Below are 18528 nucleotides of genomic sequence, written 5' to 3'. Positions count from 1 at the left end.
TGGCTCTGCTAACACACAGGGGAACAGCTCTCTGGGGGGACTTTGGAACAGGTTAAGCCTCAAGTGCTGGCAGAGATTTCCAGCTGGGAAAGAAAGACATGAATGTGGCTTGTTTATCATCCCTTCTATTAGATGATGGGCACACTCTTTTTTCCCCAGGTGTTTTCTTTTCCACAGCAAACAATATGTGTTTGCTCTAAATGAACCTTCTTGCTCTAAATGAACGGTTGTCTTTGTCAATAAATGAACAGGATCGCCAGACAAAGCATACCAGCGTCTGAATAAAACAAAAACTGCCCATTTGATGAGTTTAACAAAGCCATTTCCTTTGCCCAGCTTTCTACTCTTAAAACATAGAACCGAATCTGGGACTCCCAGATAAGAATTGTTTCTCAACCTTATTTAAATTAAAATCATTTAAAAAACAAAGGACACGTGCGATCTTTCAATGTAACCAATTTCGAGGGCACACTGTCCACCTGAGGGCAGAAGCCGCACCCTTGGCCATTGTGATTTTGCTGTGTCTACCATCCACCTTTGTAGGCTTAAAATTGACAAAGTACAGGCACATAAACATGGTGGTTTGGGAAAGATTCAAAAATTCCTGTTAGGTGAAACAATTTTTGCATTGAGGTATTCAGCTACCTAATGTGAGAACAGATCTACTTTATGCATTAATGATCTATATAAAAATAGGAATTGCACAAATCACAGTATTTGGAGCTCAATGAGATAAAACCAGTTTGGACTTCCTTTTTTACACAGTAATCATTTAGTCAAATTACTGTTTGATTTAACATTTCTTCTTATTATCTATCTCGTTCCTAAATGCATACTCAATTATTACCGATTTGCAGTCATATTATACTTTTATAATTGGCACTTTACTTAGAAATATAAGACAATTTGCATAAATTAACAGGGAATGAGAATCGAGGCTACGCGTGCACACATCTGTTTGTGTTTTCACATTTGTGTTCTGCCCTATTTATTTTGGTGACACCCCTTCTCCCCACCAATTTGCTTTTACATTCAGCACTTTGGAATAAAAGTGATATTAAACCAGGTTCTTGGACAATCTTTTCCAAGTCTGAGTATAAATGTATGGATGTACACGTACATTTATAGACAGTGTGAGGAACAAACTTGGGTCAGATTCTTGGGAAATCAGCTAGTGCCCGCGTGCTGCATTTTCCGTCCTAGCTTTAGGCCCTCCTTGTGCAAGCACAGCACTGCTCACACGTCCTGTTATTACCATTACGGTCGTGTTTCATCAGCTGCTCATTGCCTCTCAGCACCTCATTACATTGTAATCAGAGAATGTTTTCGGTTGGTTTCTACTTCTCTTTCTCAATTAAGTTAGTCATTCCGTTTCCAGTGGCCCTCATGATGAAAAGAATTTACATTGAAAACAGTTGGATAGGATTTTTTCTTTGCATTCCAGAAAGTCTTAAAGAAGAAAGTTTGTCATTTTTATCCAGACACAGAGTTTGTTTTGTTTTAAAACTTACCCTTAACGGGCTCCTGGAGTGCTCAGAAACGGCTCCTACTTTCACCAAGTCTTCTGTGAAACAGCAATTGCCCACTGACGGAGGGTGACATGACTAACATGAAACATTTGCAGTGATTCTGGCACAGAGTAAACCCTCAGTTATTATATGTTTTCTTTATCCTCCTCTTGAGTATATTTTTTGAAAAAGAAATTGGTCAGTAAAAGCTTTCAAAGGAAATGATCCCTTGTTTAGGCTACCTCTATATCATGTCGCTGCAGCGTTTTTTATTTTTTGTTTCATGTAAATGTTTATTCGTGCCAACTGCCATCATGTATATACAATTTGGATCTTGGTTGTTTCTGCTTTTTTTTTCTTCTTGTAATGTAAATTTAGAAATTTGACTCTGTTTCAGCTAGGATAGTTTGTTGTTTTTTACTTTAATTTTAAGCATCATGAAAGTACATAAACGTTGTCTTGACTCTTTACTTTTCATTCTCTTTCATTCAAAATTCCAAGCCACATGTACAAATTAGCAAGAATAGTCTAATGCCCCATGTACCTATCACTCCACTTCAGCAATGATCAAATCTGGTCACTGGCTCCTGGATCCGTCTGAAATGCAGTGCTTTTTCCTGCTTCCTTCAAGGTCAGCATTATTTTGGACAAGAACCCTGTGCAGATGTGTAGCTCATCTCTTTTGCAGAGCTATAAACTGACTAAGATGAACGTTATTGACTTCTTACATATTTAGTGTCATTTTATTAATATTACATAATTGCTTGCACTTTTATTTAAAAGAAAAGAAACATCCTTGAGAATATGCTTAAAAATTGATTTCAAAAGTGGAAAGACTAGAAAGAACTGTAAGTAAATTATTTTCAGAATTAGCAACAATTCCCAGGACCCTGGCCATTAACTGTTTTCAGACTTTTCCTAGCCACATTTGATTTTGCATTCTTGAAGTATCCTTGGTCTTTTGGAATATAATTGTGTGTAAACAAGACTTTTGTCATTAATTCTTTATTCCACATGGCTTGTTTGCAAAAGGGACTACCTTAGTATAAGGGTTCCCCCATTTGCCCTTAATATTGGAAATAGAGGAAATTTTCTATAGAACTCTCACAATGTATGTCTTAAAGAAATAGTTTTCTATTTCTGCATATCTAACTACATGTTCTTGGCTTTCTTAAATATCATCAATTTTTTTTCTTGCTATGCATATTTAACAACTTAAATGTCATCTTGTTGGAGATTAATATATTTCCAGTTTGGATAGAAAAAGAGAGAAAAAGGACTTCGTAGATTTTTTAAACTTGGAATGAAAATGTTCTGATGGTGATCGAGTTTTAAGGTATTTTTCTGTAATGGGCAAAACCACTTTAGGCTACCAACTGCAGCCTCAGATGCATTAGCTTTCCAAGATGAAGCATGTTTCTGTGGCCAGAAGAGTGGGCGCTTTTCAGGTGCCTGGACCAACTGATGGGCCCTCTTAGCCTAAGTGAGAGACCGACTCTTAGTTCTTTCTAAGCCTCTTTCTCAGCTGTGTAATTATTAATATCAGTCTGCAGAATTTTACATAAGATGCTACTGTTTGAATAAGATGCCACATCATACTTGGAAATATAATATTGGAAGACACGGAGATGCTTGTTTTTTCTCAAAAGCTCATAATCTAACTCTAATATTATCCTATTTATATTATCTTATTTAGGAGAGACATTGATACTACCCAGTGGGAGATTAATATATAATGAATTTCCCTCCCATGATGCATTCTGAACTTAACCAGAAATATTCATTAAATAGTGATTAGGCACTTACTGTGCAATCGTAGTGTTGGCCATTATTGAGGGGAACACACAAATGAATCGCATGGTCCTGCCCTTTAAGGGGTGTATAGTTTGATAGGACACGCAAGTGTCAGAGATGGTAGAAAGTGGTCGGTGATCAGGGAAATGTGGTTGGATAAAATGCTTTGGATACAGAGATTGAAGGGATCAGGGAGGGTGTGTTAGTGAACCAGCATTTGAGCCAGGCCTTTTTCTAGGGTTTTGTTCAAAATAAAGCTACAACGTGGCTTATGTTTAAAGGGGATCTAATGAAGGGGACACACCACGCCTCCATGGATTAATAGGTAATCAGGCAGTCCCTGTCTGATCCTCTGTCTTGTCTATCTGTCTGTGTTTCAGCTACTAGACTCTCTCATCTTAGCTTCTTTCTCTGCACATCTTCCTAGTCTCCTGTGGTAGACCAGCTGATTCTTCCAGGTACCTTGTTCCCCTTCACACACCGGTTCAGAGACGCACCAGCTCTGGCCATGGATTAGCCTACCTGCCAGTCAGGTGTCCCCTCATCCAGCTGGAGCCTGTATATACTAGTCTAGAACTCTTTTTTTTAAAAAAATTTTTTTTATTGATTTCAGAGATGATGGGAGAGGGAGAGAGAGATAGAATCAGTGGTGAGAGAGAATCATTGATTGGCTGCCTCCTGCACACACCCCCACTGGGGATCGAGCCTGCAACCCAGTCATGTGCCCCCGACCGGAATTGAACCCGGGACCCCTTAGTCCACAGTCCAACGCTCTATCCACTGAGCAAACCAGCCAGGACTAGTCTAGAACTCTTGAGGAAGAGAATGCAATTTACCGTTTGCTTTCCTTTGGCTGTAATCAGCCTTCTGGATGGAGCTGCAGAGTTCAACTGCTCACTAATGAGTTCTCCATAGGGCTGGGGGTTGGGGCTCCATGGGAGGAAGACGGGCTTGGCAGCCTTCTGAGAGCTTAAACCACAGGTAATGAATGTGGGGCGCCAGAGGGAGGCAACGGGGTGCCAGATTGTGCCTTCCGCCCTTCAGGAAAGTGCATTTTCACTGGGAAGGCGGTGCAGCTATGTACTTAACACAAATGTGAGGCACACTGTGGTAAATACCAGAAAGCATTCCTGAAGGAGGAGAGCGGGATTCACATTATGGTACAGGGGATGGAGGGGGTTTGCCCACATGGGAGGATCCTAATGGGCTTGGTATGCACAGTGTGGCGTAATGTAAGGGTCTTAGGTGAGATCTCTTTTTTTTTTTAAATTTTTTATTTTTTTTGGAGCACATTGTATGGATCTATTCGTGCAGCTGTAATTCCGGAAGATTTGTTGGAACTGAGGACGGTTTGCTTTTCAAGGAACTAACACAGGCCTCGATTTGCTGCTGCTTTATGTTATTATTAATGTGCCTTGTGGTTATCTAAAGTCTATCCTATACAATAAAAGCCCAGCGACCGAATGGCGGAATGACCAGAAAGACTGGTCAACCACCAGGGGCCATATGCTCAATTCAGGAGCTGCCCCCGGTGGTCAGTGCGCTCCCACAGTGGGCCGATCCCTGCAGGCCATGTCCCCCAGTGCACAAATCCTGTGCACCGGGCCTCTAGTTTTTTTAATAATCAAAGAAATCATTACTCATAATTGGGGTTGGAGAATTGTTTTGTTGGGGACATATTTTTATATTTCTGTATATATAACTACATGTTTTTGGCTTTCTTAAATGTCAGTTTTTTGCAAATTAAATAGCCGAAGGGATTCATATCCTTATTTCCTTCCTATGTGACAATTTGAGATCCAGCAAAGAAAATACGAAACATTGAACTGATGCTTGTGATTAATTATGGTGAAGAGTCAGGGACTTACTACCACAAGCACATTTGCGTATCTGATTATTTTAATCTTTACTCTTGCCTAAAACTATAAGCTCTGCTATTGTTTCAACATTAAGTGCTTATTTGTCTCTGGTCATATACTGGAGCTGCTTAATACAAACAAGACAAAACACTAGGTATGTAGTACTTGGGATTTTCGTCAAAAACTTGACCATGATTTTTTCATTATGTTTTTTGTTCCGTTGTTTGTTTTCTGAGTTGGGGGCTGCTTGTGCCATGTGGTAATCACTTCGACCAACTGGGACTGGCTGCATTCCAGGAGAAATTTTGGGACCTTGATTGTTGATGTTCCTCCCCCTTTCTAAGTAAACATGATGTCACAACAGCACAATTGTATTATCTTTGGCAGATCCCAATGAATGACTTCTTATCTGTGAGTAACAGGGGAGTCAGGGCTGCAGGTAAAGCAGGCACGGGATCCACGTGGTTCAAATTCTCTAATCTCCTCCATCTACATGTTACCAGTTGTCGCTGTCGGTGTTCTGGAGAGAGAAGTGGAAACACCAGAAATGACCCCTATGCCCTAGATTTTTGTGGTGGGAACGGAAGCACGTTCTGTATCTGGCTGGTCACTTCGGGAAGCTCCGGTCATCTCTGGGTGAGAGGCCCGATTGCTAGAAGATTAGCTCCAGGATGAATGACTGCTCTGTCACACCCCCTCTCACCCCAGGACACCGAGGATGGTTTGCAACGCAAACCAGAGATCCAGTTTTCCTCCTTGTCAACTTGTACCCTACAAATAGGCTGTGGTTTTGAGTTGAAAAGAAAATGTGACTTGACTGCCTGCCACGGGGTTTATGGGAAACCAAGCGCTCCTGGGAAGATGCTCAGCGGGGTAGTATGTCTGTGAAGTGGCAGCTGGAACCCCTTTAGAAAAATGCAGTAACTCACCCTTTAGGGCACATAAAGTCTTCTCCCTCAGGGCAAATTCTCTCGTGTCACAGAGTTTATGAGTCATGAGTGCTGCACTTTTGTGAGATAATAAACAAGGAAAGGTGGTGGGAGAGTTATATTCCTGTGCAAAGAACCACTTCACCTGTCCTCATAGAGAAAAAGGCCGCGGGGTTATTAAATGTTAGTGGCATTTTGGAGTGGAGCATTATCTGAGCCTGAAATGCATGCATTGTAGTTGTGCTAAGATACTTACGTAGAAAGTAAAATAAAGGGAAGGTGGATTTTCCTTTGGGAGCTAAGTTACTGGCATTGTTTTTCTGTGTGTGTGTGTGTGTGTGTGTGTGTTCTCAAGCATAAGCTTTCAACACTAAATTTACCCTATGCTACACTGATTGGTGCCTTATTTTTTTTTAAATAGACTTTATGTTTTAATTTTTTAAATTAAAACAAATAGTTTAGAGCAGTTTAGGTTCACAACAAAATGAGAGGAAGGTACAAGAGCTTTCCCACATACCCCTTGCCCCCCCCCCCCACATGCACAGCCTTTCCCATTACCAACCTCCCACCAGAGTGGTACATTTGTTATTGCTGATGAACTTACATTGACATATCATCACCCAAAGTTCAGAGTTCACATTAGGGGGTCACACTTGGTTGTACTTTCTGAGTTTGTGCTAATGTAGGTGTTCACCATTACAGTATCATATGGAATAATTTCACTGCCCTTAAAAATCCTCTATGCTCCTTTTCATTCCTCACCCCTGGCAACCACTGATATTTTACTATCATGACCCCTTGCCTTTTCCAGAATGCCACAGAGTTGGAATCACATAGTGGGGGGCCTTTTCAGAATGGCTTCTTTCACTAGTGATAGGCATTTGTCGGGGAGAGGGACTTCCCCCTTCTACTCTTCTTGAGTCCCTTCAAGTCTCTTAATGCTTCTTTCTCTTCACTGGACTTACCTGGCAAACCAGTATCTTGATGAAATGCAAGCTTTATGCAAGGGGAAATCCATTTTAGAAAGTTTTATGATTATATTTTCTTTCAAATATCTACTCATTATTAATCAATAAAAGTGGTTTGATATTTTACAAATATATTTTGGTTGATCCAAATGCTACATTTCATTCCAAGTGCCCAATAAACACCATGATGTACTGAGAACAGTAATCAAAGCAAAGGGCTGTAGCTAATTATCAAGGGAAGAGATCCATAAATTCAATCTTTATCTAAATGATAGCCCAGATAACTGTTTGATAAGTTATCCTTATGTAAATTACTTTGAATAAAAAGAAGGCTTTTTATATCGAAAGCTTGCTATGTGTCATAGCCTGTGTGTAAAATATTTGCCCAATGGGTAAGATATGGATGGGTTGAATTTCAGTGAAGGTAATACCTCCATGAATCTACTATATAATATTTATTTAAAACATTACAGAATACAATCCTCACACCAGTTTACTTTGCATTGAAAATGACCCCGTGCTTTAGAGAGGGTCCCCTCCCCATTTCTATTTTTATCTCCTCTGGAAAGATAATATTTTAAGCCTGAGTAGGTGCTATAAAATACAAAAAGGCACATTGCTTAATGTTTGGAATGGAATGATTAAGTGCTTGTCTCTTGCATATTTTTCTTTACCCTGAATTGCTTAAGCTTGATTGGACATGCGCCTGCTTGAGGGTTGGGGGATAGAAAATAAATGCACATCTATCAACAATTGAATCTAAAAATCAAAATAAATGAACAAGAAATCTAATGAACAAACTAAACTGATGAATAAAATAGAATCAGAGGCATGGAAACATGGAACAGAGTGACGCATCTCAGAGGGAAGGGGTGGGGTATGGGGGGTAGGGGGTGGGGGACGAGGAGAGATTAACCAAAGATCTTATTTGCATATAGGCATTACCTATGGACACAGACAATAGGGTGGTGAAGGCCTGGGGCGGGGTGGGAACCAGGTGGAGGGGGACAATGGGGAGAAAAAGAGGGACATCTATAATACTCTCAAAATAAAGATTGAAGCTTTTTAAAAAAGTAATACATTAGAATAACAGTGGTGATGGATCAGGTGCTTGCTTATCCCAGCCGCTGCCACAGGTAACAATGTACCCTTTTTGTGTGCTCCCAGGTCTACCCTGAACTGCAGATCACCAATGTGGTGGAAGCCAACCAGCCAGTGACCATCCAGAACTGGTGCAAGAGGGGCCGCAAGCAGTGCAAGACCCACGGCCACATGGTGATCCCCTACCGCTGCTTAGGTGAGCCGGCCAGCCTGGCCCTGATCTTTGGGGATGGAAGAGAAGGATGCTCTGATTAGCTCAAACACACAGGCTCTTGTTTGGCATGTGGCCACTCAATATTGGATTATAATTTGGATTGTTACAGTAACCTGTGTTCCGACAGTATAGGAGACTTATTTCTGAATTCCCTGGCACAGAATGAATTTACCCAGGGTGGTTTTCAAAATTATAAATTCTTGGACCGATCCCAGGACTGCTGAATGACAGTGCCTTGTGGTGGAGCCCAGGAATCTTAATTTTACCAAATTCTATAGGTGATTCCCACATACACTGACTATCTAGACTTGCAGAATTAAGGCTTTTTGTGTTTCCTGACATTGACTTCACAGAAGAACAGTTCTTATGTGAAGCTCCAGCATTTTGCTAGTTTCTTTAAAAAGAAAAAAAAATGTACTGATTTCAGAGAGGAAGGGAGAGGGGGAGAGAGAGATAGAAACATCAACGATGAGAGAGAATCATACTGGCATGTGCCCTGACCCGGTATCTAACTGTGATCTCCTGTTTCATGGGTCAGTGCTCAACCACTGAGCCATGCCGGCTGGGCTAGTTTCTTAATCTCTTTCCTACAACAGCTGACTACTCTTCCTGTTTGGCCATAGCTGGAGAATTGGAATTGGGGGATTTTTTATTTTTTTCCCTGCTCACATCAAAATAGAGGAAACAGTGTGATCACTACGGTTTAAATGTGTGTTTCTCTCACTGACCTCAGATTTTACTTTAACTTTTCATTTAGAAAACTGAGTTGTTTTGTGCGGTATTATACTTTTGCCACATTTAATCTGCCTTGGTTATTAGTCTCTTCCTTGTTGATATTTTATGTAACCAGGAGTTGTGGAAATCAGCAGTCTCTGATCTGATGGCTAGCATCTAGATGTTTTCTACAAGTTTATTCACCAGTAGCATGGCTGTAAATAAAAACATAGAGATCTACATCTGGAGGATATAGACAAATATTGATATACATTCCAATGACTTAACAGGATTTTTTAAAAATATATTTTTTATTGATTTCAGAGAGGAAGGGAGAGGGGGAGAGGGATAGAAACATCAATGATGAGAAAGAATCAGTGATCGGCTGCCTTCGGCACACTCCCCACTGGGGACCCAGCCCACAAGTTGGGCATGTGCCCTTAACGGGAATTGAACCATGACCTATTTCGTAGGTTGATTCTCAACCACTGAGCCATGCCAGCCGGGCTAAAAGGAATTTTAAAAAAATAAAAAGTCCCAACAGGAAATTTAGGAAAAAAGGATAACTATTGAAGGTTCTGGAGCTCTCTAATACTTGGTCAAATATGAATATCATCACTAGAGCATAGCTACTGTTGATGCATGTGTATAATTTGAGATGTTCATCGAAAAAATAAAAGGGCATTAGTATGATTTCATCTGGTGGATTTACTCACAAGGTAAGTGATGAAGAGAGTTGGAAAAGCAGTATCTTAGCTGTTATACCAAGAGACCATATAATTCAGCACAAGTTAGGAAGGAATCATGAACTCGTTAATTAGGCCTTGTTAATGATTAGTTTCTGTTGGTTCTCACTTTCCCATTCTATGAAATGTTTCAAATACATTTTTTTGTAGATACTAATCTTACTGGGAATGAATACTAGGTCTTTGGATGAGTATTATGGCGTATGACACAGGACGCATTGCCGTTTGTTTCAGATGAACGTATATCATTTTGCTTAGACTTTCTGCCTCAGAATTCTAATCAGAGATGTTAGAATTGACTAGAAGGTGGAACCCACATGAAGATTGTAACTCACTACCTAGTGCCACTTGGTTGTGGCACCTCCCCACCTCTGAAAAGCTCTACTCTATGGCAAGAGGGTATTGAAACTCAAGGGGAAAAAAACACTGTAAAAAGGAACAAAAGATGTATAAAATGTCTTCAGATATAAACATGAAGTCAGAAGATTTCATGAAAATACTATGATTAACTGTCAAAATATTTGTTTTTATCATGATAAGCAGTGTTACCCAACATTTAGAGAAACTTCATCCTAAGTCATCTCACTTCACAGACACAAATATTGAGTCAGTGGGATTGAATCTCTTGCTGTAACTCACACAGTTTGTTAGTGGCGGAAGCAGGACCAATGCCAAAGATCTTTTGATTCTTAATCCAATGTCCCTTACAATATTCACACAAGATTGTTTCAGAGCAAATATCCACCTGATTTACAAAATCAAAATAAAATCATAGACGAAAGACTGATTTAGAGGCAGTAAATAACACTTTTTAAAAAAACTCACAGTTGTGTTTATAAAAGAGACAACCATGACTCTGAAACAGGATAAATTCCCACCCAATAATGTGTTCCACTCTATGGTAGTAACAGGCAACAATCTGATATATTACCTGCTGCTTGAACAGAGAATTACTGTTTAGCATTAACCTAAGTATCCTCTAACCTCTAACCTCACTGGCTGTACCCAAATATATCTTTTAGACAAAAAAGGTTATTTTACAGAAGTTAATTCTCAGAAAGGTGCTACCTAGAAAACAAAATAAAATTGTCTTAAATATTAAGCACATTACAATTCAAAATAAAACTCGACTAGAGGAAAAATGCCTGTTACGTCTGGCATGCGACCTTCCTGATCTTTCTAGCCAATGCAGAGCTGATGTTGCTCTGGGTTGTGTTTCTCTAATCCCTGTGTTTGCCCTGGGCTTACTTGCTCCTCAGTACCTTGCATTCCTTGTCTAGATGAGGAACTGGTATTAGGTTGCTGTTGCTGTTGCTGTTGCCATTTTCTTCCCATGGAGTGAATGATTTCCCGTGGGAGAGGGATGGCTTTCTCATTTTGCCCTTTGCTTTTGATTGTGCCTCTGGACCCCGCCCTCCTCCCCTCCCCAGTATAAGATCTGTCTTAATCATAATAACATTTTATTGTCTCATGTGGGATTTAAGCACATCATTATCACTACTCAAGGAGGATATTTTCTTTGAGAAGCTTCTAACCCCTTTGCATTTGAATGACTACTCTACATGGTGTGATAGATCCACTCTTGAAAATGGTGCCCTCTGCACTTGTCCCTGTCCAGTACAGGCAAGGTGCATCACATAAGACAAATTACTACTGATCTATGGGGGTGTGGGAGGGGGGGGCAAAGATTAAATTAAACCAAAAGAATTAGAAGTTAAAGAATTACTACCTTAAATGTCATTCTATTTCATTATATATTCAAGGCTTTCCAAATATACAAGTAGCAATGACCAGGAAGCTATTCAGCTATGGTCAGATGAAAAATTGAAGGTATTCAATTCACCTTAATTTTGAATTACATTGTTTTAATAACATTTTAAGACGAGCATACTTTGTGTTTTGGTGGCTGCTTTTGTGTGGATTAGCTACAACTATCTTCAGTGTGAAAAGCATGTATTTAGATATTCTGACAGATACTGTGCCAGAGTAGTTTTGTTTTGTTTTTTTTTAAAATATATTTTATTGATTTTTTACAGAGAGGAAGGGAGAGAGATAGTTAGAAACATCGATCAGCTGCTTCCTGCACGTCCCCTACTGGGGATGTGTCTGCAACCCAGGTACATGCCCTTGGCCGGAATCGAACCTGGGACCTTTCAGTCCGCAGGCCGACGCTCTATCCACTGAGCCAAACCGGTTCCAGCCAGAGTCGGTTTTTTTTGATTTATACTAAACAGCAGTTCTCTTGAGACACAGCAGCGCAATATTCAAGAATGTTACACAAGATTTCACCTAATTTTAAGAATAGGGATGGGGAATGTAGACTTTAATGATCTTATAAAGGCCTATATGCCCCTGTACAGTAATTCAGTGTCAGTACCCATGCCTCCTCCAGTCTTCATGGACCTCTGCACTCTGTAGATCCAACTGCATATGAAGTCTTGGGAGATGCATGTGCTGGGATTATACATACATGCACACCATGGGAGTGATGCTTGATGAACCTGGTCTCTGCACACCAGAGGGATATAAATTCTCGAATGTTCTGTGTTTTTGAGGATTGTCTATGCCATGCACACATAAGGAATGCCAGAACTACGGACATTTCTTCATCAGGAAAAGCTAATTGCCATCCTTGGAGAGACAGTAGACTCTTTTTATGTGGTCTTCCACATAGGACCTTTGAGTATTCATTTCAAGTTAATCATACTTCAAAATGAGTATAGAGAGCCTGATTCTCAACTATATAAAAGAAAATATGAATGGGAGAGAAATCTTACTAGTCTGTGTCTCCAATCAGTGGAATTACAGGTGACTTTGATTTTACGTAAGCCCTTTTCTATTCCTTTCCTAAGTAAACGAGTAGCTTTTATCATAAAAAGGATGAATTATGAAGTCTATCATCAGATAGTGGTCCATTGGATAAAAGTCAACAGGCTTAAAAGGCACACAGAGTGATTGTTTTTAACCTATGCCTTATGAGTTTTTTACAGTAGGAATAACTTCTTATGGGAAAACATTTTATTTTAAAAACACCGTGCTGCCAAATTAAAAGAAATGTCTCCACTGTTGTTTTCAACCAGACTTAAGCAGCAATAAGAATCTCTAATTTTTTTCAGAAAGATTCTTGATCCTGCTTAATTTTTTATTTTCAAATTTTTCATATGGGAGCTAATTTGGTTCCAGGTGGATTGTTGAATGGGGAGAAATTACGTTTATCTTATCTGGGTGGGGAAGGACTTAGAAGGTGCAGCCCCTCCTACTTGGTTAAATAGGAAAACCGATAGAAGTGATTTCCTCTAGGTAGGTCTCCCACCAAGACCAGTGGTTAAACCGCCTTCCTCCTTTTCCCAGTTCTCCATTGAACCCTCAATTATTAATTGGCTCCAGCGTGATTTGCTTTCTAAAGTTGAAAAAGTGTTTTTTTTAATAAATCAAAATTGGAGAGAAAAATTTAGTGGTTTTTGCTGTGTCCGGTTTTAATTTTTTTTTCATCTTCTCATTTTAATTACTGTGCCTGCTATTATGTAAATCTTCTTGCTAGGACTATAAACAACTTACGTTTGTCTGAGATAAGAATTATGGCAGTGTGAATGATGTACTTAGTTAAATGCTTAATTTTGCCTTTTTCTTTTTTTTACTGGAGATGTACTCAAGAGTCATCAATTACCATGAGTCTTTTTTTTTTTTTTTAATATATTTTATTGATTTTTTACAGAGAGGAAGGGACAGAGATAGAGAGTTAGAAACATCGATGGGAGAGAAACATCGATCAGCTGCCTCCTGCACATCCCCCACTGGGGATGTGCCAGCAACCCAGGCACATGCCCCTGACCGGAATCGAACCCGGGACCTTTCAGTCCGCAGGCAGACGCTCTATCCACTGAGCCAAACCGGTCTCGGCTACCATGAGTCTTTACAATGAACATTAACAATCTTTGAAAATTTGCTGTTATGCCCCATAGGTGTGCCCTGGTGTCAGTGTTTTCTTAAAACAACAGAATTCATCTATGCAGGTCCCAGATGACAGGCATGAAAAAGAAATCTCAGTTTATTTGACATCATATTGTTCCAGTGTTTCTCTGCGATGCATTGAAAAGTGAATAGCGAAGTCAATGGGTATCTCATTTGCAGTGCATGCTAACAATGCAGTGGTGTAGTTAAAATAAATCTCTCTGATTGCAAACGTAATACATGTTTATTGTAGGAAGTTAGAAAATGTAACCACAACTCAGAAAGAAAAACCCAAATCATTCTGCTTTCTGCAGTCTCTGTTTTTCTGCGCACATTTTTTGCTTATATTATTTTTAACATTATAACATTCTTATTTCCTGTTTTATGACCTAGTTTTTTTTCACTTAGCATTTTTATAACACTTTATTCATGAAATCAAATATTCTTGGAAAGCACAATTTCAAACTATTATTATACCAGATACTAATGTGTTTATCCTTTATTTCTGGTTATTTAGATAATTTCCTTTATTTTGTTGTGGTGATAGTTATTGTGGGGCTAAAAATAAATAATACTTTTCCTCCCACCTTCTAAGTTCTTCTAGATGAGCTAAAAATAAAATTAACAGAGACAGATTAAAGGGAGAAAATCAAATTTTTAATGCATGGGCATGGGGAATTCACATAAGCATGAAAATGCCAAACACAATGAGATAAATTTGGTTATATATGTCACTTTAGACAAAGGAGAAAAGGGGAGCTAGGGGCCGAGATTTCAAAGGTGAGAATGGGTGATTCACAGGCAGTTGAGGAACAGCTAAACGTTCTGGGCAGGTAAATATTTTCTAGGCAGGTAAATATTTGCTAGGCAACCCAGAAACAATTTGCCTGGGGTGACCTAGTAAACAGGCTCCTATTTCAAGTCCTCTCATTCACCATACTCAATTCAAATTAGGCTGCTCATGCAAACTCCCTAAGCTTTCTTTCTTGGAATAGTTCTTTCCCTCTTGAATCTCTTAGAAGGGAGAGGGAGGGGACAGGGTCAAATGTTCCTTTGGAGTTTTTTTTTCTTTTTTAAAAAAATCCTCACCTTAGGATTTTTTTTTTTTTTTGGTGTTGTTTTTTAAATTGATTTTTAGAGAGAGAGAGAGAAACATGTATTGTTTGCCTCCCACATGTGCCCTAACAGGGGCTTGAACCCACAACCTTTTGGTATACAGGGGGATGCTCCAACCAATTGAGTCACCTGGCCAGTGCTGAGTTGTTATTGTTGTGGTTTTTTTTTTTTTTATAACCAGCTTAAAAAATCAATATCCCAAAGGTAAAATTTTGGGTCTCTTTCATTACTAGTATAAATGATGCTATGATAAATATCATGCTTCTCTTTTTCCTTAAACTCAATTATTGGCTGAATGTCTTGGAAATCTTCTAGTTGCTTTAATAAAATAAATGTGCTATTTAATTACACCTGAAAACATGGAGGGAAGTATTCATACTGATTTGTGATCTTGAGTTTAAAGATACCCCTACATTTAGCTATGTTTTTTAAATTGATAATGAGTAAAAAAAAAACAAAAACAACAAACCCATATTTTTTTATTATTGGTTAGTAATAAAGGGACTATTTAAAATAATGTTTTCTCTAAATTTCCATATTGGGAAACATTTGATTGACTATTCACAGACAAATAGATTCTACAAAAATGACTAGTAATTATATATTCACCAGAGGCTCGGTGCACGAAAATTTGTGCATGGGGGTGGGGGTCCCCCAGCCCAGCCTGCCCATGGGGAGAGGGCCTAAGCCACAGTCTGGCCTCCCTCTGCGGGAGGTGACCTGGCTAATTAGAAGAAGTCACCACCCCCATTACCCCTCTGCTGCTGCCACTCCGGCCATGGCGGCTGTGAGGCCTGAGCCCACAGCTGCCTGAGCCCCAGGCCTCGTAGCCACCAGGGCTTTATCTGGATGGATGTCCACCCTAATTAGCATATTACCCTTTTATTAGTATAGATTGTGTAAGTATTGACCTAGGTGTGTGGCCAGGAACGTAAGTGAAATGCGCTCCCTCCTCTGTCAGAAGTTTGGTCTAGGAGTGGGAGAGAGTAATTACATCAGGAATTCTGGGGGTGAAATTAGGAAAAATCATTTTCCTCAAGTATTGTAAGACATTTCAAAAAAGTAACTTGGTGTTTATACTTAATGAAAGAATTGACTAAAATACACCAAGGAAAAGTATGCACGTAAGAGCATCATGACCATAAGAAGCGTCATAAAGTTGACAGTGAAACCCTAGCCGGTTTGGCTCAGTGGATAGAGCATCGACCTTCGAACTTAAAGGTCCCCGGGGTTCAATTCCGGTCAAGGGCACGTGCCCTGGTTGTGGGCTCGATCCCCAATAGGGGGCGTGAAGGAGGCAGCTGATCAGTCATTCTCATCATTGATGTTTCTCTCTTCCTCTCCCTTCCTCTCTCTCTAAAAATCAGTAAAAATAATATACCACAACTTTAATAAATCATTGCGGCATTATGTTTTTTTAAAAAAAGATGACAGTGAATCAAATGCCTGAGTTAAGACATATTTCAATTTCAGTATCAAGGTATGTTTGAAATGTTCAAGTTTTAGTACCTGACACAGAATGTTCTCAATGTTAGTGTTACTGTAGAGTCTAGGGCAGTGATGGCGAACCTTTTGACCTCAGCGTGTCAGCATTTTGAAAATCCCTAACTTAACTCTGGTGCCGTGTCACATATAGAAATTTTTTGATCTTTGCAACCATAGTAAAACAAAGACATATTTTTGATATTTATTTTGTATATTTAAATGCCATTTAACAAAGAAAAATCAACCAAAAAAATGAGTTCGCATGTCAGAGGTGACACGTGTGTCATAGGTTCGCCATCACTGGTCTAGGGATAAATTCTGGGTGTTTTCTCTTCTCTTTTCTTTCTTTCTTTCTTTCTTTCTTTCTTTCTTTCTTTCTTTCTTTCTTTCTTTCTTATCTCTCTCTCTTTTCTTTCTTTCTTTCTTTCTTTCTTTTTTTTTTTTTTTTAAATATATTTTATTGAGTTTTTACAGAGAGGAAAGGAGAGAGATAGAGAGTTAGAAACATCGATGAGAGAGAAACATCGACCAGCTGCCTCCTGCACACTCCCCACTGGGGATTGCCCGCAACCAAGGTACATGCCCTTGACCGGAATCGAACCTGGGACCTTTCAGTCCGCAGGCCGACGCTCTATCCACTGAGCCAAACCGGTTTCGGCTCTTTCTTTCTTATCTCTCTCTTTTCTTTCTTTCTTTCTTTCTCTCTCTCTCTCTCTCTCTCTCTCTCTCTCTCTCTCTCTCTCTCTCTCTTTTTTTTTATCACAGCCGTCAGTGAGTAGCTTCATAAAACTTCCCTCTCTTGCAATCCCCTTGATAAATTTCAGCTCTTGCTGGTGATGTGTCCCAGGAGGCTTTTCCCCCTGTCATTGAGTCTCACGCTGTAGCTTTGAAACCTGGCTGCTCTCCAAACGGATGCACAGCTGTTGCCAGGCCTGATTGGAGGAGGATGGGGAGGGTCCCAGGAGGACAGTCACCAGGAAGGAAACGGCATTGACGCATCACTTGGGGGGCTTGGCTGCACTTAGAGCTTTAGAGCTCGGGTGCAGAGTTCGGGAAAGATGCGTCACTGAAGGAGGAACGCATGAGGCCAGAATGGTGAGGGCTTATGAATTTATTCGATCATCTGCACACCAGGTGGCTGAGCCTGGATGGCTCCAGTACCCAGTGACGGGAGTCAGCGGCTTTTAAAGGACTTTTGGCGGGCTTTTTCTAGGTGGTGACTTCTTTGTGCATACCTGGAGGGGAGATAAGGGAATGTGATCGCAGCAAAGGGAACATCCATAGTGAAATGGCCTGAAAAGCCAGCTCCCGGGGGAGAGGTATTGATTCAATTGCTCGATCAAACCTAACATGCATCACAAATGAAGCAAACTGTAAAATGAAGCATGCGTTAGCTTTCAAAAAAGAAAACCCAAAAGTTAAAAATGACAAAAAGGTGTAAGTTAAAAAAAAAAAGAAAGAAACCGTCTTTGCCCAAGTCTGAGCAATGTTGGCATAATCATGTATGGGCTAGTCAGCACAGCCATGATGCAAATGCCATGCAGGCGATGAAGCTGCACTGGACAGATCGTGGGAAGGGAAGGGGTCAGATGTGAAATTTCACTCTCCATTGTAGGGAGACTTAAAGTGGAAAAATCATGGAGAGAGCCATTTAAACACAGACTTTAGAAATGTAGGGATATATAGCAGAAGAGACAACTAAATGAGATGGCCATGAATGATATTATCACATCTTCTTGCTACAGAGAAATTTATCAAGTACGCCTGTGGCAGAATAAGTTGAATTGAAGGGTTCCAGGCATTTTTTTCTTAATCTAGAAATTTTAAGTTAAAAGTTGTAAGTCATATTGCGGCTAAAGAGGTGTTTTTATTTTGCGAGCTAACTTTGAGTTGGGTAAAGCTCAACTGAGCTTTTTCTGTGTTATGTATCTATCGACTTTACAAGATATTAGCTTTTCCTAGGGTATACTTTATGATTATGCATGTGTAAAGTTACTTTCATACATATTTTACAGAATGCAGAGCACAGCTTCACTGTTTGTAGTTGTGATTATTGTTACTATGGAAACATGCTTATCTTCTCTAATAATTTAGTGACAGGTGTTTGTTCAGGGACCCAAACTCAACATGATTAAAACTGGAC

At 39.7% G+C, this 18528-nt stretch overlaps 1 protein-coding gene across 7 annotated transcripts in view; it reads left to right on the top strand.

Moving 5' to 3' along the window:
- LOC118677629 (amyloid beta precursor protein) overlaps window positions 1–18528 on the top strand; it is a 222347-nt gene that overhangs the window by 69657 nt on the left and 134162 nt on the right. For all 7 annotated transcript variants that reach the window (XM_036352843.1, XM_036352842.1, XM_036352840.1 and 4 more), the window contains exon 3: window positions 8226–8355. In XM_036352843.1, coding sequence (XP_036208736.1) covers window positions 8226–8355 — 130 coding nt within the window. The remainder of the gene's footprint in view (window positions 1–8225; window positions 8356–18528) is intronic.

Source organism: Myotis myotis, unplaced genomic scaffold (genome assembly GCF_014108235.1).
Source record: "Myotis myotis isolate mMyoMyo1 unplaced genomic scaffold, mMyoMyo1.p scaffold_m19_p_2, whole genome shotgun sequence".
NCBI lineage: Eukaryota > Metazoa > Chordata > Mammalia > Chiroptera > Vespertilionidae > Myotis > Myotis myotis.
The sequence above is the reverse complement of the archived record's forward strand: the minus strand, read 5'-3'. Positions and strand labels throughout refer to the sequence as shown.